The 25,763-nt window shown below is 42.8% G+C and overlaps 1 protein-coding gene across 7 annotated transcripts in view; it reads right to left on the bottom strand.

Moving 5' to 3' along the window:
- The window catches only part of RBM20 (RNA binding motif protein 20), a gene marked incomplete at its 5' end in the record, with an annotated part of 125,285 nt that extends 99,622 nt beyond the window's left edge, over positions 1-25,663 (bottom strand). For 3 of the 7 annotated variants that reach the window (XM_080597389.1, XM_080597390.1, XM_080597391.1), the window contains 2 exons: positions 319-4,458; positions 13,939-14,068. In XM_080597389.1, the coding sequence (XP_080453515.1) occupies positions 319-473 (155 nt within the window). Of the gene's footprint in view, positions 1-318; positions 4,459-13,938; positions 14,138-17,432; positions 17,591-19,244; positions 19,357-22,727; positions 22,820-24,952 lie in introns of those variants that run through there. The other 4 variants (XM_080597393.1, XM_080597394.1, XM_080597381.1 and 1 more) reach the window with 4 other exon arrangements.
- Between the last annotated feature and the right edge of the window lie 100 nt (positions 25,664-25,763).

The following is a 25,763-nucleotide window of genomic DNA, read 5'->3' as shown; positions in this document are numbered from 1 at the left end:
ACCCCCCCCCGGGACCCGCAGCGGCTTTGGGGGCGCCGGGTGCCGCCGTGGGAGCGGGGCCGGCGCCGGGCCCTTGAGGGGGGGACACCCCGCAGCGCTGCCATCCCCCGGCCGAGCCGAGCCGAGCCGAGCCGAGCCGGGCCGGGGGGCTGAGGCTGGCGGCGGCGGGGCCGGGCCGACCCCCGTCCGGGCGGCTGTCACTCTGGGAGCGGAGGGGAGGGGGGGGGGAGAGGCAAAAAGGAGGGAGGGTGGAAAAGAGGGAGGGAAGGAGAGCGCCCCGTGCCCGCCCTGCCCTCCCGTCCCCTCCCCGGCTCTTACTTGTGGAGGAGCTGGGGCAGGCTGGGCGGCGGCGGCATCCCTCTGCCGGGGCCCCGGCCGGGGGCCGCGCTCCGGGCATCGCTGCGGGCATCGCTCCCCGGCCGGGCGGCGCCGCGGGGGGCCGGGGCCTGGCTCATGGCAGCGGCGGGGACCATGCGGCGGGGGGGGCGCCCGGGAGGCGAGGACGGGGGGCCCGGAGGCGGCCGCGCTCCCCCCGCCGGGCTGCAGGAGGAGGAGGAGGAGGAGGAGGAGGGCCGGGAGCCCCCTGCGGCTGTGCCCGCCCTGCGGGAGGGCTGCCGACAGCGGCCGGGGGCGGCCGGCGCCGTGCGGGGCCTCGGTGCTGCTGGCGGGGCTGGGGGCGGGCGGCGGCGCCCCCTCCCCTGGCCCGGCCCGGCCCGGCCCAGCACGGCCCCCCCCGGCGGAGCCCGGCCGCGCCCGCCCGCCCCACCTGGGCCCGGCCCCTGCCGCCCCCTCCTTCTGTCCGTCCGGCTGTGTGGCCGTGTGTCCGTCCGGCACCTGCCGGGGCCCTAAAGGCAGAGCGCCCCGCGTTTTAACGCGCCCCGGCGGGGGGGGGTTCCTGCACCGACTGCTCCTGCTCCCCTTCCCAAGGCCGGGGGGGTGGGAAAAGTGTGCATGTGGCGGTAATCCCCCGGCGGTAGCACCTCTGCAGCAATGCCATCAGTCATGTCCCCGGCACGGCGCCGGAGGGGAGGCTGTGCCCCAGCCCCGCAGCCGGCCCAGGGCAGAGATCGCGGTGCTGGTTCCAGCCGGGGCTGGGCGCGTCCCTCCGGGTCTCCTCGTCCTGCTCGGGGAGGGCCGAGCATCGGGGCTGAGCGCCTCGACGCCTCCTCCTGCATCGCCTCGGGGTGCCGGGCACCCTGCCCCCGGCAGGCAGCCGCCAGGGGAAAGCAGAAACGTCCGGGTTTTTTTGGAAAATTTAATCTGAATTGAAGGAAAAGACAGGCGCGGGGGGCTCGGGGCCTCCTCCCCCCTGCACCTGGCGGAGTCACTTAGAGGCGCGCTGCCTTGTAAATGGGCACAAAATCCTGCCGCCAGGGACTGCAAAACTTACACTTCTTCGCGTTCAACACGTACTTCGCCCTTAGCTCACGGGTGGGAAGCACTAACCGGGTGCAAGGCAGGGGAGAAGCGGGCTGTATTTCAACGGTGCCGTTATTTAGGAGGAACACGACGCCCAATGAACCTGCTAAAGAGGAACGGCGATCAGCACGTGCTTATACACCTGGATTTGCACACACAATGCTCCGACAAATACGTTCTGAGGAGTTTTGTAACGTCACTCGTTTTCGGGTTCAGCTAGGGCCGAGGGATGGTCAGCACGCTGTAACCAGCAGATCTTCCAGCAAAAAAAAGGTACGGTCCTGCAGGCAGGTGGGGCAAGGCACGGATACCAGTTTAGCCAGCAGTGCTATCCTTGCTTGAGGTTTAAAGTGAGGTCTCAAGCATCCGCTGATCATCCGCAGAAAAAGTGGCTTTGTGAGAATTCCCTTCGTGCCAGAGCAGCAGAGGAAGCCCTGAAGAGCCCCAGCCACAGCCCCTCTCCGCTGCCCGTAATTATTTGAGGAAGTGAAGGATGGTGACTCATGGCTCGGAGGGCAGCAAGAGCACAGCTATGACACCAATGCACGGCCGTGGATTAGAAGGTGGATAGTCACAAGAACGTGTTACTTCGCACAGACAGTTATAGATTACATCACTTGTAAAAATGGATCGAGTGTGTTTTACTAGCACTACTGTTCCTGCATTCAGTGCATACAGTGAAGAACTTGGCACTCAGAATGAGCGTTGGGTCCAGAAACTGTGCAAAGATTTGCTCCAGTCACTCTTTAAAGTCACAATCCTCATTCCTACATGTCTGCTTTTTGTCAAGCTTTTGTCTTTTGCTGTCACACTGTGGTGTTTCACCTGGCACAAGCTGGTCTGGCAGGAGCACTGTCTCCTTGCCCCCAGCTGGTCCCTGCTTACCTGAACACAGCTGCACGAGGCTCCCTCGGACACGCAGGGCATTAACTCGTTGTCTTAATTGCAAATAAATGAGTGGGTGTGTCATTGCTCAGGAGCAGGCAGAGAGTTACTAAGGTTGGTGGGATCTTTCATGCAAGAAATCAGCACAACAGTTTCTGTCCAAGCCTTGCAATATTTCAATAGCACTGCCGTAAGGGAGAGCAGTAGCTGGACAGTGGAATTGAATCACAGAATTGAACAAGTGCAAAGTGCTGCACAAGTGGTTTGCATTCTCCTAATGTGCACCACAGTTAATTATGCGTCTGGAGAAAACGTATCTGTAGGTTTTTACCCTCAGCTAGAGGTCCTTTCTATACCAGTGAAACTGTCAACAAATGGTGACTTTGGCAATGAACTGGCTTTCACATTGCTGCTAATTAATGAAAATAAATACCTGTGATTTTAGATTAAAACTGCTGATTTTGTCAACATGTGTTAATAAGCACTCATGAAAAAAAATAAACAACATTGCTAGCTATTAATTTGGGCTGAGATGAAGATAGTTACTGTGTCCTCAAACACAATTAAAACAAAAGCCACCTTTTACAATGCCTTTTTTGGTTTTTCAGATACAGCACTCTGCACGCTAAAACTGATGTCCTGATCTAACTGCTGCTCTAACTTGCATTACTATAAATCAGAAGCAGCACTCTGGTGTACATGAACTCACAGTCAGACTATTTATTTTTTAGGAGGGTAGATTAACAAAGGCGTGGGTAGGAAAGAGAAAGGGGCCATAAAGTAGAAAATTGATGGAGCCAGGCACACACGGGATACACTGTCCCCAAATAGTTCAGCGTCAAATAACAAAAATAGCTATAACTTCATAGCCTTAAGAGCTTGATTAACTGTAGGGTTAGACAGTAGCAAGGAAACGCGTCTAAGAATAAAAGATTATATCAAGTCAATGTGCCCATTAGTCTAAGACTTTTATTTGGTTCGTGCCTGAACCTGGCTGTTTCTCTGCAACCTGCAATTTAATCCCCTGTGACTATAACACCCTAAATGTAATCCTCTGTGAAATCAATATATAACCAACTCTCCATTATTAGGGGAAGGGGGGCTGGGGAGAATTGGAAAAAATGGATAATACAAGTACTTAGGGGCCTTACTTGGGTCTTGAAGAAACATGGTCCTTTCCGTAAGAGTTGTGCACTAGCAGATAAGTCCTGCACGGCCAAGCTGGGAAGCACAGAACCAGTTTAGGTACCACTGCAAGCATAGCATGGCTTATTCACAAACTGGGTAATGAAGCTAGAAATAATTGACAATAGACCCTGTGTTTTTTTACTGATTGTTTTTTTGTTTGTTTTGTTTTTGCTGTTACTACAGAAAAAATACGTTTTAATTAATGTTTATAAAGTATTTTGAAGTGATCTGGACAGTGTTATGATAGTACCACAAGCAGAAAAAAAAATCATTAAAATACATAAATGATTTCATGAAGAATAAGACATTGGTTCTTAAATAGGATTGAAGTAAGAGATGTATCCAGTTGCAGGAATAAAAGACTTCATCTAGGAAGAATGATAACATCGTACTCCTTAACACACTGCAGAGGGAGGCAGGAAGGCACTCTCTTACTTGATTCCCAAAGCTGATGAAGAAAAGTACCTAAAAATTCCAGAAAATGGATGAAAAACACTTCAGATCTGGCAGATGAAGATTATTAGGACTTTTTTTTTTTTTTTTTAATTACACTAAACCCTATTTTCAGAGCCTGCTGTACATTTGCCTGTTGTTCTCTCCGATCATTGTCTGGATAGAGAAACTGAAGACTGCAGCAGAGCTTTCCAGCGTCTGGGTACGTGAAATCTGTCCTCTGGGTAAGTCACTGTTTGCTTTTACGAGCTTTTGCTATCAGCTTCTCCTAAACGGTTTTAGCCAGTGCCACTTTTCACTTGCTCCTCTTCAATGATTTTCTTTTCACGGGATGTGAATGGAAACAGGTGGCCACAACTGGTAGCTCTTTTTGCAGTAACTCTTGCTTGGCTTTTTCCTGCACCTGCACGGGCTCCACTGCCCATGACAGCATCAGTGGAAGGGTGATGTTCAGACACACTCGGGGTACATTTACAAAGGACCAGGTAAAATTCAGCTCAGAACTGCAAGTTGCTGTATAAGCAAACAAACAAACAACAAATAATCTGACATTTGAAAGGACCAGAAACAGTTTCCTAATGATTTAAAAAGAAAATACAAGGAAGATCTAGTGCTTAAAAAATAATGGGCTACAGAGCTGATGTTTTTGTAGGTGAACAACATCACCTGAAGCATTTACCTAAACATATTAGATTAGAAGGAGATTTATCACTCCATGAACAATGAGAAAATGAAACTTGTGACACACTGAGAAAGACGACCTTGCTCCAGATCTGCAAAATGAGAAAGAACTCCTGGGCTGGACTGGCCACTGAAGTGTGCCTTCAAGCTTCAAGCAGATCAGGATGCAAAAAGATAACCTTTAGAGACAAGCTAGCGGACACTCAACCGTGGATAGGTGAGGCTTTTCAACACGCCAGGGGCAGCCAGCTAATATAAGGCGAATACTGTAAAATTTCAGTACTGAAGCAGAACAAGGTTAAATAAATTAACGTCATCCTTTGCATTCACTGTGAAAAGCTGTGTACCCCCCCCCCCCAGCACCTCAAGCCCGTGACAGTGTAATCCTCAATTCACATATTGTAAATTTAGAAAAGATTGGAATGTGCAACTGATCATACCTAGGATGTTTACACATGCTGTTTGATCCCAAAATACTGGCTTATGTCATTAATGGCTTGTGTCATGCTCCTTTCTAGCTTGAGAAATGGCAAATGTTTATCATTTTAACTACATTAGCCAACCGCTTAAAGAAAAGTGAAAAGCAAGCAAAGAAAACATAACAGGCATTGTAAACATGAAATTTAGATTTCTTTGAGGAACAACTGTGCTCTTAAAAAAATCCTTCATGCTAGTTTTGGGTCTTGAGATAACCAAAACATGCATATTAATAACCCAACTTATCTTTCCATGCCTTCACTGTAACATATTCCATTTCATATCATGACATAACCGGTCTGTTTCCAGTCATCCTCACTTCTCATTCTCATCTAATACAACCCAAGAAGCATGACAGAATTTACAATATTTGCTTATTTATTTACTTACCCCACCCCTTTTTACTGCATGTGTGCTTATATTGAGGATTTGTTCTTCTCATCCCCAAATCTGTCGACAACAACAAATTGCTAGCATCCCTTTATTATTAATGGATATAGCCGTAATTAATATATTTAGTACCGATTTTACTTCAGTCACTTTTACTTTTTAAAAAATGTATTAGATTAGAAATAGTATTAAGCCCTCAAAAAGCTTATTTTTTCAGATCTTCATGTACAAAGAGAGCCTTCTGAAATTTTATATGAAGGCAAACAATTTCTAAGAGTAGAAAATAAGTAGTTCTGTACCGAAACGTTACTCATCCTATGCGACCATAACTGATGTTTGGCTATACTGATTTTATCATCATCTAGAGATGGACCCTTATTAACCAAGCAAAGGTTCATCATTCTAAGAGTCCTGGATGAATCGTGGTGCAAGTCATTTTAGAATCCAAACCAAATACATCTCCACTTACAGAAGAACTTTATTCTTGCTAGTTGTTGTACAATGCTACTGATGCTGAACATTGGCAGGGACTAAGCTGAACATTCAAAGCATCTAGGTTTTTAAAACAAGAAAGACTGACCTGCTACAAAAATAAATAAATAAATAAATAAATAAATAACACAAAAACAAAAACAACAACAAACTTATATTTTCTCATGAGGTATGGTCCACATGGGTTTTGTGCTTGGCTTGCAGTCTCCAGCACCTAAAAAAAAAAAAATTAAAAATAATTTTTCTGATGGATTTTTTTTTCTCAGATCCACATAAAAGAAACATCTGGCAACTGATGTAGTAGTCACATCTACATTCTGCTTTGGTGTCCTCAAAGCCCAGTGTGTGATGGGCAATAGGAAAAGGTACATATCACCGAAAGTAGCCAGAAAAAAGACATAACCCTGTCAGAAGGCTGGTCTGGGCTAAGATGACAGACACACACAGTGTTCTGGTCTGTGGCAAACATCTATTTCTGGGGCTTCTCACTTGCAAAAGATGTTCTGCAGGACCGCGTTTCTGACAGGCCACTTGTCTGAGGCCCGCCTGCTGGTGTGACCTGCCTAAGGTGCTCTGAGTCCGGGAAGGTGCAAAGCTAGGGCAGTGGGAACACCAGAGCTGCACTGCCTCCTGACGGACCAAGGGAGAGCTTTCTCCCTCTTGTCTGCTGACAAATTGCACAGCTGTGGTGTTACATGTCAGCACTTGCATTGCGGATCTCCAGAGACAAACCAGGAATGTTCTGCATGCCAGGCAGTGGCGCTGAGCCATTACATTGAGACAACCTTCTTGAGGGGACCATGGGCCCTGGGTGAACAAGACGAGTGGGGAATCCAGCGATGCTCTGGGCTGCAGCCTTGTAAAGAGACGCAGCCGACTGCAATGAGACCGGCTATACAGTTTAAAGAGACGACATCATGTAAAAATGTGCTAAATCCATACGGCGTTTGATGTGTAGAAACTATGCTGATTTCAAACAACTTGCATGGTGTTGTTTGAAAGGTAAGGTAGATGAGACTATAAGTCCTTGAAGTCTAAGGTATGCTTACATCAACATTTTTGGTGATCCTGAAGTTGTTTGATGATATTTATCATCATCTGGAGTGTTTCCAGTGGAAAACATGATCTTGCTGACCTGGAATCTAACTCGGCTCCTGCGACCTATATATTCAGAGGAAGAGTCAACAGACAACTTCACATTGATACTCAATGCAGAGAAGCAAAGGGCTGGAGTTACCTGAAATGAGCTACTCACCCTTTGAGGTCATCTTCTAAAATTAACCTTTCATCAGGATATAAACCAACTTATAGCCCCTGCTTGTTTCACTGAATTACCAGTTGTTTTCCTTTTCCCAAATCCTTCCACTTTAGAAAAGCTAAAAGGGCTTTTAAAGTTATGTTCCTGCTGGGAATGTGGAGAATCTCTGAGAGACTGTAGAAACAGATTTTGTAAATAATTATTTACTGAAGGAACTGAAAAATCGCAAAGCAGTCTTGAGAGACAGACAATTATGGAGAAAAAAAACAACCATCAGTAAGTTTAAATGACAGATTCAGATTCATTTACTGAAACATCTGACATCTGTGATGGGTTAATAATAGCAATAAATTTTTTGACTTGATTCCTGGAGGATTTCTTTGTTACTTCTCAAGCTAGTAGGAAGTTTACCTTTTTTTGTGTGTGTCAGCATCTTGTGAGAAAGGACATAGAGAAGGAACAGCAAGGACAACTATTGGGATAAAGAGAAACATGAATTGAAGAGAAATAACTCGCGGTCACAGCTAACAGCTAAAGCTTTACTATCTCTGAAAATATTTTCAAAAGAAGACTAGTGAACCACTGTAGATGAGGCTACAGGAAGATGGATGCACAACTTCTTGGAAAACTTCACTCTCAGCTGGTGCAAGTGGTTTGCTGTCAAACTGGAAGGGCACACCATTTGGGAACCTGTAAGGGTTAAGTCCTGTTCCTATATTTTTCTGTTATTTGATGGTCCAGGTAACGAAATAGATGACACAGTGGAAATCTGCTTGTGGGGTAAGGTGCTATGGGCAAACTGAGGCAGAGGAAGAGTTTTCAGATCAAATCCCATGTTTTCCAGACTCTTTCTCTGATCTCTTCAAATCAGTTCAGCAATGACAGGTACTAAGTCCTACACTCAGGAGGAGAAAATATTGTCTGAGAAAAAGTACAGAATGGGAATGACTAGAGAGAGAACAGTTGTTTTGAATAGTACCTGTGGAGTATTACAGAGGATCAAAGCTGAACTTAAGTCAACAATAACATGCTGTTGCAAAGAAGGCATTCATCAGCCTGAGCTGTACAAACAGGAGTTTGGTCTGCCCATGACGTAGTCAGCACCAAGAAAAATAAGATAATGAGACCTCAGTAAGAACACAACATCCAGTCTGGCAGCTGAACTTTAAGTAGTAAGTGGATTGAGCCATTCAGAAAAAAAGGACAGGGATAGTTAAAAGCCTACAAAAGGATAGGCACAAAAAAGTATGATGGAAATGGTATTGTTCGGTCTAGAAAGGAGATGACTGAAGACGGACATAAAAATAACCTTTAAAGAAGAATAGGATAAATTGTTTCCCATATCCAGGGAGGAGATGATGGAAAAAAGCAGACTTAAATTACACCCTTCAGTCAGGAAATGTCCTTACCCGACAATACTTATGAAATTATTTCTGACTTCCAGAAATAGAATCATAGAATAGTTGGGCTTGGAAAGGACCTTAAAGATCACCTGGTTCCAAACCCCTTGCCACTCGACCAGGTTGCTCAAAGCCCCATCCAGCCTGGCCTTGAACGCTTCCGAGAATGGGACATCCGCAGCTTCTTTGGGCAACCTGTTCCAGTGCCTCACCACACTCACAGTAAAGAATTTCTTCCTTGTGTCCAATCTAAATCTACCTTCTGTTACATGGGATGGTATAAAATGCTTTGGCATTAGAATGCAAAGTTATAAAGCCAAGAAAACTCACAGTAAGTCTCTTTGAACCAAACCACACACCATCCATTTTAGACAATGAAAACTCCTTTAGCTTTAGTAGTTTATAAGGAAATTAATTAGGTTGTATTGCAAATATGTTAACTTTTCCCTTTTTAATTAGACACCTGCAAGAGAAAAAACAATAAAAAAAAAATCTTTTAAAATTCTACCTTCCCTCTTCCTTTTCCCCCTTTCTACTTGTTTATGCCTAGAGGACTTGAAAGTTCAGTTTTTTTTTTTTATTTTTTCCATTAAGAAGATCAATTGGAAAAAAAAACACACCATGAACAACAACAAAAAAAAACAGCTCCAGGCAAACTCATCAAGCAGTTCATGTTGAACTTGGCACATGAGAAAGGTAACATTTCTGAAAGAATGATAATTCATCTTCATTTTTCTCAAAGTCACAGTTGTATCCTTACCCTCTCAGTTTCAAAAGAAAAGCTAAAAGAGAGACATTACAAGGAGGTCACATGCTCAAGAGGAGCAACAAAACTGCTCAAGACTACCGTGACACGTCTCCCTGGGACTCACTTCTGGTGGTCAGGTGAGAGATTATTTTTCCTACTCTTTGGTTTAGAATGAATATATAAGGGTAAAGCAACTTATTTCAACCCCCAAATATTCCCATACTAGTTGGGTTTTGCGTCAAGGTGACACCACATGGAGCTTGAGTTTTGTTTTGGCCAATGACCAGAAGCAGTTGTTTGGCTGCTGCATTTGCTTCCAGGGGATCTTTTGGAATGTCTCCAGCTACAATGTCTGTCCTTTCCTAGACACAATTACAGGACAATATGTTCTTTGGTTCACATTGTGAAAAACAACTTTCTCAGCTTGCCATTAAGAATTTCAAGCAGTTCTATAGTGTGGAGAAGAGACATGAAGAAGGCAGGAGATCCAGCTACTCTTCCTGTATTCATTTTTGGAGGGCATATTGTGGACAGGGAGAAACAATAATAACAATAATAATAGTAATAATAACAAAAAAGTTCTTCGGTATGTAACCAAGCCCGCAGACCTCTTCAGTATGAATGGGTGATAAATGTCTGCCCAGTGTGGCTTATATCACACACCCTACCTGCTTCTGCATCAACAGCAAGCAGACAAAGCAGCCACAGACCCTTCCCAGAAGACCCAGGGTCCAAACGGCACACGGGATTTGTAGTCACGAACTAAGGCAGCCCATCTAATGCTGGCTGCAGCACGCAAAGCTGCAGGCATCTCGTATCCCAGAGAGCTAGGAATGATGTTAGGAGATAAAATCACCGTTAATCTTTTTCCTGGCCCAGGTACCTGAGGTTCAGTGGAATCATCACCAGAGACACGTTCAAGTTAGGCAGTGAGCTCCCTAGAAATACTGCTTCATTGGCACAGATCGTGGTGTTCAAGCTGTCTATTAAACACTGCTGTCTGATAGCATAGATTTTATCCTCTCTTCCTTGACTGCATTAGGAAATCTCCTCTGCTCTGTTCTTGATGTAGGCAGGAAAAGCCAAAAGCCCTAATTAACTTTTGATTGAACTTTCAGTAACTTAAATATCTAGGGCTTGCAGCCATTAACACAGCCTGGAAGCCAACACTTGTTAGATATGTTAACGTAAGCTGGCACCAGCCTCACTAGAAAGCCTCAGGCAACCCAGGAAAATATCAGTAAACTTTTAGCTATCAGCAAAATCCTCTCTAAAGAGGCAATCAAAAAAAAAATCTATATGTTCAGAAACTGATGGCTCCATCTCCCTGTCTTTTTTGGCTAAAAGCTTGGAAAACATTGCAATGTCTATGTTGTATTTCTGTAAAAGCTTCATTTTCCTGGTAGTTCTTCTGCCTTATTAGTCCTATGTAAAATAAGTTTATCATCTGAACAATCTCCTGTGCTTTCACATACAACCTGTCTCAGCCATCAGAGATTTAGCTGGCAGTGATCGATACCCAGGCAAGACGCAGCCTATGCTGACTGTGCCCAGAGCTGCTAGCACTCATCCTGGCTTCCCAAAGCACCGCTGCTGCTGCTGTTCATGCCCAATGCCTCTGCCTGAGCAGCGAGGAAGCATTGCAGCAGAGATGCCACCCTGAATGTGGGATCCAGAAAGGACTGGCGATTACAGCAAAGGACCAAAGGACTCCAGGGTGATATAAGGATGAATACATGTTTTAAACCGGGATGGATGGCTAAAGCCATCAAGGCACTGGCCAGCCCCTGTAGCTTGCAGAGCCTTCCTGACAGCACCAAAAGCACTGCCAGAGTTTGTGAGAGTTAGAGCAGCCGGGAGGACCCCAGCCCAGCGGCTCTGAGGGTGCAGCACTCCCCAGGAGCTTCTGTCGCTTCAGGGAAGTGGCCCCAGGTACATGGATTACAGACACCTCTGCTGTTCCCCAGGCAGTTAGAAGAGACCCCCCCCTTCCTTAGGGAGCATCCATAGAAAGGTATGGCTGGATGACAACCCATAGTAAACGATACTATAAATTGCTTAACAGTAACATATCGTTCCACTGAGGTATCTGCTTCATTATTCCAGCTGGTGGTGAGTTTATGCTCTGAAACATGAGGATTCGTGGCCCCTGACATTTTATCCAAGCTGGTCTTACCACAGATGCTGTTCTTATAGTCATAAATGCCTAATCCTCATTTTCAAAATGTTTTTAAATTGACTTGACATCGTCCTAGGATAGGTTAAACATAAGTTATTATTTGTGTTATTAGCAGCTCATAACCCACTTCTGAAAAAAGCCCTAAAGCGTGAGGCTGCCTGGACAGCCTTTGGCACTTTCCTCCCTTTGAGCAATCTCATTACAGTATCTGGCCGTGGCCCTGAGTGACTTGCCCTGAGCCATTCAAGAAATTTGTGGTAAATCTGGGTATTGAAACGAGCTCTCCCAAGGGCTCACCCAAAGCTTATTTAAGTCAACAGAAGTCTTTCCAATTGATTTCAATTAACTTTTGAGCAGGTTCCGAGTCCCGGGGCACTGCCTTTGCCATGACAGCATGCTTTTTATACCGCTCATTTTATACACCTATCAGATTTCTTCCAACAATTCTTTCCAAATTAAATTGCCTTAGGGTGTAAGGGAACATTTCAGAGAGATGAGGGACAGTAAGCTATCCCATTCTTATTGAAAAATCAATGCGGCTTGGATACCTAATGCAAATTTGTGCCATTTAACATGTTCCCATTAATCAATCTAGTCTGTTCTGTACTGCCTTTCCCTATTTTTCTCTCTTTCCTGTCAATCTTTTTCTATTTTTTCTGTTGCAGAATGGGAAGATGACAGGAGATCCTAGCACAGCTGGACACTAGGCAACTCTGAGAGACTGGTACAAACGAGTACCTCTAAGAGTGCGATCCCCAAAAAAAGGATTTATTAAAAACGGACGAAATTGGGTATTAGGTTAGTTGAGATGTGCTCCTCCATATTTATCCTCTGATTTCAGTAGTACATAAAAAACCTGGAGTGCTGCCATGACAAACTAGGCCTATCATTTTCCAGTGGCTTTAATATGGGTCAAAACATTTAATCAACAAATATTAATTTATTTTAGTATTCTCTGGGGAGTCCCAGGGTGACTTTAACGTAGAGCTCCTTCTAGCTATTTAAACAAAGAAGAAGAAGTGGAAGGACATCCGCTGTGATTTATTTTCTCTGGATGATCAGTGGGGAAATTGGATACGCATGACACACATTCATTTAGTCCTCACTTCCCTTTGATGATTAGGGCTGAATTTTCATTCTGGTGTATGGGGATTTGTGTGTGTCACTCCAAACAACAAGTGCCATACATCTAAGTCCAAACTTAAATTTCCAAGAGTGAAATTCAGAGATACAAAACTCTAGTGTAAGTGGCAAAAACAGAATATTATAATAACATGCAAGTAATATTTATGTTATAAAGTTGAAGCATGAGCCTCACAGAGGCTTGACTGAGTCTGTAGTTAAGATCTTTGCCCCAGATTTAAAAAAAAAAAATTTGAAAAATATTGAAAAAATGTGGAGGTATCAACTTAATTAAATCTGTAACAACTGATTAACCATTTCAAAACTTCTGTTACTTGGTCCTTTGTACACTGTTGCAAATAACCTCAATAATGAGGTGTGACCAATTGTTTTATTGTGTGAGCATTGCGGCCTTAGCAGAGGAAGGCTGAAGAGGCATAGCTGTAGCTCAAACTGATCTCAGTGAAATGCTAGGTCTGTGTAGCCAAACTATGGAAATTAATTTGTTTTTAACCTTTATTTATTAATATAACTCTTTTTACAGACTGTGATAAGACTGAAATGTGAGCATCTGTTTCTCAGAAAAAGCCCCTTTTTCCTTCCAAGACTACCTGACATTAACTAGCAGAAATGAGTTCTCCGAGCAAAAGCTAATGGAAGGATGACATAAAGCTTTGTAATGGATTATGAAGCTTTGCAATTGCTGCTGGCAACCCCAGCGGTGATTTGAAAGGCTACTACTATGGCGTAATATTTTCCAGTTTTCATGTAGTCCCAATGTTAAGTGATACAAGCAATAAAGCTCCCCCTTTCCTTCCCCTGTAAGACTATTCCATACATCACATTGTGAGCAAGTTTTATTTTTGGACTGTGATGAACATCTCACAGGATCAGGCCAGTAGCAAGGCCCCGAGCACGTGGTAGCGATAGCATCACATGGATTCAAAAACAACTGCCTTCTACCACTGCAGCGCTTGGCACGCTCATTGAAATGACCGCAGAATTAAAACCAAAACAACCAACCAAGTAAAACAGTACTATCAGACTGCAGTACAAAGCCCAAAGAAATATAATCTTCACTAAATAATCACACTGCACTCAGATACTAAACATCTGGTGGATCTATTTTAAAAATAGACATGTGTCACCCCCAGACAGGTCTCGGCACTAGAGTGGGGATTCAGTCCCAAGGAATCAGATACGAGTGTTCGCACACACACGCACTAAGAGAATGGGAAAGACTGACCTTGAATGCGCTGAGCTGCTTCTGGCAAAAGATAAGTGGCAACAGCAAGCGGCTGAAGCTGTACTTCTAGGAGGCAGCAACCTCAGAGCTGCTTCTGCTCCTTTGCAGATAACCATCCTTGAGCCATCTCAGGAGAGGGTGCTAGTACTCGGAATCTGAAACACCTCAGTCTTCTATATACATACGCTTACACATAAATCTGGAGAAAGATTTTAAAAAAAAATTTGAAATGTAATTCTTTGTTACCCATGGTTTATATCTGTCCACTTAAGAAAACAGAACAAATCTAAGCTGGAACAATGCTGTGGCTCTTTTTCAACTGGGCAGCTTAAAACAAAATGCTTGAGGGAAGTGAGATAAGAGCAAAGGTTTTAAATAGGCAATGTCATGCATTAGGAGTGAAACTGAGAAAACATTATCTTCTGGTACTCCTCAGCAGAGTTCAAATTTCTTTATTTCAGGCATTAGTGTTACAAAACCTTTGCAAAGGAAGCTCCAGAGAATCTCTGTGCCAACAGGAGGCCTGGACTGCAATACACCAAGAAAATGTAAGTCCAATAATCCTCACAAAAAATTTCCATGCTGGAGCATTTAATATTGTAATTTCCAGCACACATGGATAAACCCCTGCTGGAAGGATAACTCAAAACAAAGCCATTCCCACTGGACAGGTTGTTTCAGCTCTGATTCCACATAATAGATTGCATAATACACGTGGGGAAGTTGTTTTTTCAGCATCTTCACTGAATATTCCAGAAGAATTCAAATGGAAACCCTAATAATAACAACACCCAGTGCACAAAGGCAAGAGATGGGCAGGCCTACAAATTCACAACAAACACACTGTCGAGCTGGAATTCTTCCTCTCAGGCTTCCCTCAACCCATCCTTTCCCTCCCACCTCTCCCAAATAGTTTTCTTGACAGGCTAGACAGAAGGTGAGTGACCTTTTCCTCTGACTTTTGCTGCTATAAATGGGACTCCTTTAAAGAAACAATAAATGATTAGTCTTAAAACCATTTGAAATCATCTATGATAATCTTTTTCATTAAGGCAGTTTCTGGTGCTGTTACAGGGATGTTGATTTAAGTGGAAAGTTTAAAACAAACAGAATACATAATTCCCAAATCTGTAAGTCATCTCAGATATACATCAACAAGGATCCCATCAACGAACATGATTTATGGACCATGGACACTGTTAAAACCTTACCATAGAGAGCTATTAACCCCCATGAGTTTTATCGGGCTTCAAAATTATTTTTAAAAGAGCTGAGCTTTTAGGTCATAGATTATATATGAAATTTTGGAAACAATTTTGGACGTTTAACAAACAGTTATTTAACATCCTATACATTTTTCTTTCTGATTTCTTACTCTCTTTTTTTCTGCAAATCCTACAATTAGATGGGTAAACCAGCACGTTTTGTATGGATTATTGCACCGGTAGGGGTTGAAAGCGCTTGGCCTACAGCCTTGTATCTCACTGCATGCCCAAGACCTCCGATAATCCTTCAGAAATACACTGTCTTGAATCTTGTTGCTTCATTGGAGGCACAGTTTCTCTGTCTGCTTTCCAAAAATCTTTCAAGGCATCCAATAGCTGCATTGTAAGCCACTCAAATCACAGGTGGTGAAGGACTGAGAAACCAGCCTTAAGTAAACTTACGCATGTTTGCCTGCAGCTTTCTGATTTTTGACTGAAATTACTTTACTTCTTTTGGGGTCCTTTCCCCAGTACCTATGACCCAAATCAATGTATATAAGTTAAAGAAGGGTTGAACTTTCCATGGAACATTAAGTTCCATTGAGTTATTAACATTCAGACACTTCCACAACGTCAGTCTGTGCTCCTTCACCTTGTGTCCACACCTGATTCTATAGAAGCACATTTCTCCTACCTTCTTAATTTTTTTTTTTAATTGTTAAAATATTTCAATACCATTTTTCCAAAGATCAGTAACAGTAGACTGTAGATCAAGCCTGCAAAAAGTATATAATTGATTTCATAAATAAAAATTATTAAAGTTCTCACACCTGTGTGGACTTAAACTGGGAAACGATAGGTAAGCATCCTGAAGAATTTAACTCAAAACCGACTGGTTATAAAACATATTTCAATTTCTTACAAAAGCCTCATATCACTGCTCTATATCTATCAATCTGACTGAAAGATGAGGCAAAATGAGGGATCAGCTCTTGTGGTAGAGTGAACCCACCATTACAAAGGTCTTTGGAAACAGGCATGTTTTAGCCATCTCTGACCCAGCTTGCACTTAGGTCTCTCATTCCTGAATGAGCACTTGAAATACTGTTTTTCCCAATTCTGTTCTCAAAAATGGGTTTGTAATTTTCCTAAATCCCAAGTTCACACATAGAAAACTCAAAGAGAGAAATACATATTTTCAAGGTCTTATTTAAAAACAAACAAAAAAAGAAAACCTGAAAAGTATTTTTCCAATTCTTTGTTAGGACAGGATTGTTATTTGCATAAATATTTCATCCGAGTGGTTTTAAGCAAGATAATTTATTTTAAACTGAGAATTCACTTAATTAATTGCAACAGTGAAATTACTACTACTACAAAAACCAAGCTCCAACACTTCTGAGCCTGTAATACATGTAGTACAGACAGTGGAATCAACTTACTGTGTATCCCAGAAAGTTCAACTTACATCTCTGTCACAGTTTACAGCTCCAGCTTTTATACCCTTATCCAGGCATAATGCCACTCTCTTTTGCAGTAAAGTGACATGAAGGCAGCTGTTAGCATTATAGCCACATGTGACAATTTCCAATAAATTTCAAAATTAAATAAGCCCCTTTCCAGTGATCCTTTGATGTCATCTAATTTTCTGCCAGTTGGTAAAGTCAGAGAGACAGAAGTCTCAAAGTAATCCGAATTTTATGGTTCCCAACTTCAATTCCCTGCAAGGAGCAAACCATTTTCTGCTTCAGTCTTTGAGGGCTTATTAAGACAGAGGAACTATTATAACAACAATGAAGAGAATGTTTGATTTTTGTGTCAACTCATAAGCCTGTCTCAGTTGTCGAAACCAAGATCCCTTATGCTGCGGTATACACTGAGAACTGAACAAAAGCCACCCAATCTCACAGACTCATTAACACTTCAAGAACAAGAAGAATATTGTCTTTTCCCTAGGTTACTCCTTACTGAGAGCCACCCTGTAAAGTCATACAGAGAGAGGACTGAGGGTTTTTAAGTTTAACCCCAGCAGAAGAAACTGAGGCTATGTCTGTGCTGCTTTTGTTCAGAGGAGCAAGGCTCCCCCATGGCAGATTTACTCACTCTCTATGCTACAAGTGCCTCTGAACGTACACTTTGGGTCATGTGTCAGGGGGTAGAGTGGACTCAACTGCAGCTGCTTTGTGTGCCAAGGTGGGCAGGCACAAGGACTCGCTTGCCTTTGACCACTCTAAGGCCAGCCTTTCGGTGCGGCACAGACAAGGCCTCATCCCAGAGCAGGAATCTCACCTGTCAGTAGGCAAACACAGCTGAGCCTAGGCAGGCTCTGATCCTTAAAGGAAGAGGGCTTCTTCTGAAGGGCTGGGAGCTGGTATTTCTGTTTGTGGTTATCATCCTTCAGCATCAACCTCTTCAGCTGCTTCACCTTCAGACAGGACTGCTTGGACCTACAAGACAAACCTCTGAATTCTGCAGCCAAAACAGGTGCGAAAACACGTACTTGAAATTAGCCAACTGAAAAAGAAAGATGAAATCTAATGACCCTTTGAAGCTGTTGGGTTAAATAATATTGTGCATAAAATTTACATAGCACCACTCCTAATTTTTCCTGTCAGAGGTAATCCTGACCTACTTCCACAGGGGCATTACCTGTTCCCAGACATCCTACACCTGCTCTGTTGTCAGATGCTGTGTTTTGCTTTCCATGGGTGGGAATTTCCCCTTCTTCCTCATTGCTGGTCTACTCCATTAATTCTCATTCCATCATCCCTTCCTTTAGCTCAGTATCATCTCTTCCTAAAATGTTAATGCAAATCTCGTGATGTTCTGTAGCATCTTTTAGCTCTAAATGATGGAGTCATATCCCTGCAGGAAAATTCCAGGTTTTAATTAAAAAGAAGTTCTTAATCTTCCTGTGTACACACAACTGCTTCACAGTACGGTTTGCATGCAACTTTAAAGGCCAGAACAGAGGCAGCAAATAAAAAGAACCAATGGTCTTCTGTTTAAAAATAAACAAAGCGCCATAGTCTTATTTTTTTTTTTTTTTAATAAACTTGACTCGTCATTTTGTAACACAACTGGCAAAACTGCTAAAATCCCTTCCCTGTGGAATGGCACACTTATTTACTGCTGTTGGCAGTCATCACAGGGATACAAGTCTGCCAGTCTTGCACTCGTGCTAAAGACCTAGACGTTTACAAAAATCTTCTCAAAGATTCCCCAAGCGCTCATGGAGATCTTTACCACTGCAAGCTGTTACATAAAGTCTTTTGTATCTATGCACTTAAACCAAAACCCAATAAACTCAGTAATTCTGAATTGGAATTCCCATTAATCTCAGAAGACCTTGGATCATGTTCTTCAGTTACTAATGCTACCTAGGTTTATAGGGGTAAACCTTCATATATATTTGGCTGCTAACACTTATGCCTCTATCAAAGATTTTTGTTTCAGGCAGGGGACAAAACGGGATGAGCCAAGACAAATTTACTTGACTTTCTATTTCTGTTCCACCAAAGCTTCCATCTGTCTCAGTGATATCTTAAATGTGTCTATACCGAACATTTTCAGACCCGTGTTTAATTCATTTAATTTCACGTGTCCTCTGACATTTGCGGTGCAAGTTGGCAAGTGTCCCATTGATGCTTTGACAAACTACCCTAACTCCCTAACTTTAGGCCTAAATAAAGTACTCTTCAAATATTAACTACTATTAACTGAAGGAAGTTCCTATTGCTGTGTTCTTAATGTTACTGTAAGTGGATCCATCCTCCTTGCATGGCATCTCAGACCTCTGGGTGCATAACATACTGGAGAATTACCCTAGAAAACGAGGACTGAGCCATCAAGGACTGAGCAGTGAAGGTCGCAGACCTGGGTTCCAGACCTTGACCTTGACTGACTGAGCGATGGTGCCAACATACCAGAAAAGTGGAGAGTGGGGGGAAGGGTCAGCAGACATTGGAGACAGATGGCCTAATTCATCATCCACCAGAAATAAATTAAAAAAAAAAAAAAAATCTGTTCCGAGCATTGTACACACAGCGATGATTGTAAATTCCACAACTGTGGAGACCTGCCAAGCCATTATACACATACCAGTACAGCAGCCTCTGTGCATAGCTCCAGAAAGGTGAAGTCAGGAGAAGATACAAAGCATAAAGGGTGTTCAGCTCTCAGGAAATTGGTTCATAAAACGATTATCCAAGCCCTAGTGGAACGAAAAGCATGTAGAAGTGAAGGACTGACAGGATATTACAGTTTATACATAAGCAATGCCTTTATGCAATACATAATTTAGTTATCCATGGATGTGATTCTAGATATTATAGCTAATCAGCTTCTTTCAACACCATTTATTTGTTTTTACTCTTAGTGGTTTCCCAGTTGAAGCTGCTAGATTGCGTGTCTTGCTAAATAAAGTTCGGTAGTCACCAAGCAGAGTACCTCACAGGAACTGGCAATGCTCTGTGATGCTGCTCAGAAGGGACAGCACGCAGGCCAAAACGAGTTTTTCCCCAGATAGTATTATTTGGTTTCTCTGCAAAGAGAAACAAGGACCAGACTAGGTGCTGCCTTGGATTTTTTTAGCACCTAGAAATTCACAGAGAGCAAGAAAACAGTTGCATCAGTAAGGTTAGTAGCACAGGCTGAGTGCTTTAAGTGGCCTTGTGAGTACAACTTGCCCAGAGATGAAGACTACAGCAGCCATTGAATTGCTGAATGTCACCAAGCAAGTGCCAGAGAGCTTGCTCACGGCCTTTGTCCAGCCCTTTAGCTCTCTTTCCACACAGGCCAACATCTATGCACTACACAACAAAGAGTTATTAATACAATCTCCGCAGTCAGCCAGCGTATAAACCCACACGTAGATCCTAGGGCTCCGCTCAGGGTTTTCATAGGAGCACATGGTGTAGATAACTCCATTTATTGTGTCACTGATCAGAAATTGCAATCTACTGAGCAGCCCTCTTCTTGTTTTGCTGCCAGGTGACCTTGAAAGGATCAGACAGGAGAAGGGATACGCTCTGTGTAAGCAGCCTGCATAAGCAAACACGCTTGACAATCAAAGCGTCCTTATCAGACTGCCAGTGTCCGAGTGATCCTGGGTTGCTCGCTAGAAGCTGGTGGCATGTCAAGAGAACCAGCACAGCACACCCTCCTGCCACCTCAGAGCCCCCGTGGGCTTCCCATAATGAAGCCACGTCTCTTGAACTCTGATGGAGTTGAGATAAAAAGAACACCCGGAAAGTGCTGGGAACCTCCTCTCCAGTTTTATCACACCAGCTGTTTCCATCCATGCTTCGCCCTCGTCTCACTGCACATTCCAGAGATCAGCCCAAGCGGCCTCACTCAGCAACTCAAAAGCAGGGAGGACTCAGACAACAAAGCAGAAACTGTGCTGAAAATCATTTGCCAGCCCCCGTTCTGACTGGGGATGTTTTACTCACTGTTTGAAGATCTACCCTGCATCCAGAGTGTCCCAGCCTCCTGAGGAAGGAGAAGAGGAGGAGGGAGGGAGAGAGGACTCATTTTCCCTTGCTTATTCCAGCTACCAACCTTGAACATCTGATCTAGGTGTGATTCTCTTACATTTCTTATGTAGTAGATGGAGATAGGCTGGTTCCTGCCCCAAGAGGAAACTCCACATGTGACTCACAGTAGTACAGCCCCAGTTGTTTTACTTCCCCAGCTCTTTTGAAGTAAGGAGCAACACTGTGTTGGCTCCTTTCTTTTATTTACCCTGAAATTTGCAAGAGACCTTTTACAGATTTAACCTAGAAACAGACCTTTGTGCATTTCTTTTTCATATATTTTGTAAATACAGTAAGTAACCACCAAGCAATGGGAACACAATTTATTCCCAAATAAACAGTGTTGCAACCTACAGCTATGCTTGAGAGATCTGGCTACTCAGTGTTCAGAAGCTGAACTTCTAAAACTGATCACACATGCGCTTACTTATAAGCACAGACACCCCCACCCCACCCCAAGTTCATGCAATACTACGGCTTTGTGAGGGTCTGCATCCAGCTGGTAAGATTTTGTTGGGGTGATCTGAACAATGAAGGTCAAGGATACATTTTTGTTCTTAGTTAAAAAAAAAAAAAAAGTCTGAGTTGTTTTGGATAGAGGAAGAATTTCATCGTGCTCCAAGCTCCAGCAGCACCTGCCTACAACCTTTAATGGTATCAATTGCAATTAAAAGTACTCTCGCTCAACCACACACTCTGCCTGGAACGGTTATTTATGTAAATCACAGTATAGACAGATGCTGTAACATCCAGGGCCATGCAACAAGCATCTTGCCGATACCTCCTCGAGGACATGGTTGCAGGAGTGGATTCTAAATGCTGATCCTGCCTGCTGTAAATCTTATTTCTAGACTGGTGGGAACTGTCAGGCATCAGAATGTGAGAATGTGCATGTCATTTCTCACGTCTTTACATTTCCACCCAGAGAAAGAAAGCTATTCCAAGTGAAAGACATAGCTAGAAGAAACTCTGAGTTCTTTGCTTCAGGAAATACAAATTTTGAGGTATTTCTGAAGAATAATTTAGTTCTCCTGTAAGTGAAGTGCAACATGAAGCTGCTGCTGATTCAATAGCACTGAAAACTGATGCTAGCTCTGCATGATGATAAAAAGTCACAGGCTAAATGTATCATGTTTGAACATAGTTAACACTTAGCTCAAACTGCAGCAACAGAGGAATCCAAGGACTACTGAACAGGGGCTTTAACTGTTATTGCTGCATTACCAAGAAATACCTGGGCAAAATAAGCAGGGAGAGGAGATACCAAAATTATTAAGCTGAACTTGAGACAATCAAGGTTAACAATAGCCACAGGGGATGCCCCATCAAAATGTAGCAAAAAAAAAAGAGACAATGGGGGAAGGAAAGAGAAAAAACGACAGTGAAAGAAGAGCTATGCAGAATAACTGGAAATTAGGATCTCAGCCAAACTAGCTTCTCTACATTTCATCTCACTGTAATAGGGAGAAGAGAGACATCATGCCAGAATTGAGGTGAAAAATGCTTCCAATTAAAATAATCCCCAAATGTAGTCATACTTGTACTAAAATGAAATATGCTTTTGCTTTTCTATAAAAACAAATCCGCTCTCTCATAAGCTTCTTTGAAAAATAAGATAGTATCAGTAGTGAAATAAATTTAAGTGCACATGTGAAAGATCTAGATTTTGTTACTAGGAATGCTTTTATTGCCAGTTAGGGAGATAGTAAAAGCATCCATTGTGTCTAATGAGGAATGAAAGCAGATGCTGGAAATAAAGTCCTTTCCAGGGTCTAAGGTTACCTTTCCCTAGGAAAATATTTTGAAACAGTATCTGAAGACTCTCAGCTTGTAAAATCAGCAGGTCTCCATTAACAGTCAATGAAAAAAAAAAAAAGTGCTTTCCCAGGTGAAAAGCTGTTGTCTATTACAACCCGGTGCTCTACAATCAGAGCTTTTTCAGCTGTGTTCTTGCATGCCTATCAATAAACATGCTCAGGTGGGAGCAGCTGAGAGGATCCCCACAGCCACCAACTTGAGTAGTCAGGGTTACTCACTCCGTCCATACCTCCGGTCTGACAGAAGAATTTTGACAGAATCTTTGTCCCCTCTGTTCTTCCTTGCCTCAGGGATGATCACCTTCTGTGCTCACAGGTTCAGCTACAAGGAGAGAATGATTACTCCACCAGAAGTTTTCTAAAAACAATTATTAGTCATTTCTCATGGCATGTTTTTACACTTCCATGACAGTTTTTCAGAACTTCTTTTTTTACTGCACCTATACAGTGCTGAGAGGTGTTTGTTTGTTTCTTGTTGGTGGTGGGTGGTTTGATTTTTTTTTTTAGATAAATTTATTCATAATTCTACCTATCAAGAACATTTCAGAAAATTATATATTTTTAATTAAAATTGTGATTTATTCCCATTTTCCTACATTCTTGTGCATATAAAACCACTTTTTGTATTTCTCTATTTGTTTAGGGTCCTTGCGTCCAATATAATAATCTCTGGAATTCAGAAAACTTCATAAAAAAATGTTGGATTCTGTCCTCAACTTCAATAAGAGGGCAAATTTCGTTTTGTTATTTAGTCCAGTTTGACTCCATCTGCTGCCCAAAGCTAGAAACTACATCTTGTAACCTTTACCTAGGATACTAAAAATATGAAACTCAAAGGCATTGATTCTGCAAAGCACTTGAACATTTGCTAGAGATCAGAACTCTCCTAAGACACCAGAAATGATCAGATTCAGCTGATGATGAAATTTCACATATTGGCAATTAAGAAAATGAGCAGCCAAACACACATATACTGGAGTTATTCAGCAACTACATTACAGCGTTGGTATTTCCCAGATGACTTTCAAGTTTGTCGTAAAGGACACAGTCCCATTTAGACATCCAGGCAAAAACAGTTATGCTTTATTGGAAGGACAAATAATAACCAGGAAAAAAAAGAAAAAAGAAAAAAAAAGCAACGTTCATATTTCTGGATTTTCATCAGTGTTTTTCTCCCAGCACACATACAACAGAAGCTGCTCTCCTGATACTGACACAGAAGTCAACCAGGAGCCCTATGATGCCATATTCTTGAGAAGCATCTACCAGAGCTACTACACAGATCCTGCAGCCAACATACCTGAGCCCAGGCTCCCTGGGCACAAAGAGTAGGTGCACCATAAGGCATCCAGGTATTCTACAAGTTGTGGGGTGCCCTACAGCCCAGAGCAGACATACAGTTTCACTGAACTCCGCCTTTTCAGATGGAAAACCTGGACCCCTTTGAAGAAACTGATGGATACAATAACACTCACCAAAGGTTACTTTTCAGACCCCAGGAAGAATTTATAGCATGAGCCACCACAACAGAACACAAGTGCATGTACCTTGGAAGCCTATCACTTCAATGACTGCATTTTGCAATAGCTGTGTTACATCTCCAAATTCATGTAGCAAGCAGAAACAAATCATTACAGGAAGACAGCAAAGAACTTATTTTTCTGCCACTCCTGACCTTAACTATTGCCAAAAACAGGCTGGGAAATCTCAAATCCCCCTTTGTGTTGTGTGTACTGCAAATGTATCAGACAATTCTTCCTCCTTTAAGGACTTCCCTTTAAAAATACAGCAAGGGGTAAGGCTCTGTTTTTTTTTCAGTTCTCTCATGCCTTTTTTTCCCTGATGTAGTGAGCTAGTATGTATTTTGCCTGCCTTATTAGTCCCTGTTTCAGACCCTTCAATTCTGACTTCAGTATTATATACACTTAGCAACCCAAGTTCACTGTAGGATGTTAGTATCTGGAAGTTTGTTTTTTGTGTGTGTGTGCGTGTGTGTTTTTTCCCCCCCCAACATCTCCTATTCTACTTCTGTGCATAGTAGCATTACTAATAACACTCAGTGAAGTCTCAATAAATCTCCCGTTATGTGCAAGCAGTAGTTCTAAACCTTAGTCTTTAGCATGTAACAAATTGAGACAATAGCTAAAGGCTTGTCTAGTCTTAGCTCACATACCGTCAACCCTCTGTTTCCACCAGCTTGCCAATTACCCATTTTCCTACTGTGCTTGGTAACAAACTTGGTTAATAGACTCAACCCAGCGGTAAACTTCTAACATAGCTGAAGCTACTGAGGTTATTCAGTTACATTTAGGCTCTATGACACTGAACAGTGTACAGTGAACAGAAGCTCTACTAATCTATTTCCCCTTTAATGAGATTATAATTTGATAAACTTCTCGATCAGAGGGATTTAGGCTGACATTTTTTTAATAAGCACAGCAATTATATTCATTACCTCTGAACTGCATATCTTCCAAAATTCAAACAACCGTCAAGCCATTGCACTCACTGGCAAGCCTAACGAGTTAAGAGAGAGCAGCCTACTACCACCACAGGAAAGTTCTGTACCTGGTGGTCATAGGTCACAGGTATTTAACATCCCAGGTATTTAACATCCAGGTGCATGCAATCACTAACTTCAGTTAAAAATCTGTTTGACCTGGCTCTTTAAGTACCCCTCAGGATTTTGAGCTCACTTGTTTCACCTGCAAGTAAATTTAAGAATGCTTTGTTCTGTAATCAATATAAACACATATTAAGAGCTCTCTACCTTGAGGATTAATTTCAAATTCTTCAGGGTTATCAGACAGAAGCCTAATCACATGCTGAAAGCTTAAGGAGGCTGGGTAAAAGTTACTTTGGCTTCAAGAGTTTGTTTCAGGTTTTGTACCCTCTCTTCTTTTCACTGCGAGATATCTACTACACAGCTAATGACTCCAAAGCAAAGCTTACCCTAAGCCCTATGTCAGGAACAATCTATTCTACCTTCTGGCTTCTGAAATTTACTACCAGTAGTGATTTCCTACTTGATTATCAGTCCCACGGAGAAGTCACTCCATACCAACTTTTCTACTCTTACCCTGCTTTGTACTGTAAGTATATGCATGCCCCAGCTCAGGAAACTTGCATTCAGTTCACGCACTCCGCTCCTGCACTTCACGTAGAGCAAGCAGCATCAACTGGTTCTCAGTGGGCAGCAGGGACACCAAGCAGCTGATGAAAACCTACCCGACAGCTTTAGTCTTCTGTTTCACTGAAGTGCCCTA

The sequence above is a fragment of the Anser brachyrhynchus genome (genome assembly GCF_964034855.1).
Source record: "Anser brachyrhynchus genome assembly, chromosome: 6".
NCBI classification, from domain to species: domain Eukaryota; kingdom Metazoa; phylum Chordata; class Aves; order Anseriformes; family Anatidae; genus Anser; species Anser brachyrhynchus.
This window is presented reverse-complemented; position numbering and strand designations above follow the sequence as displayed.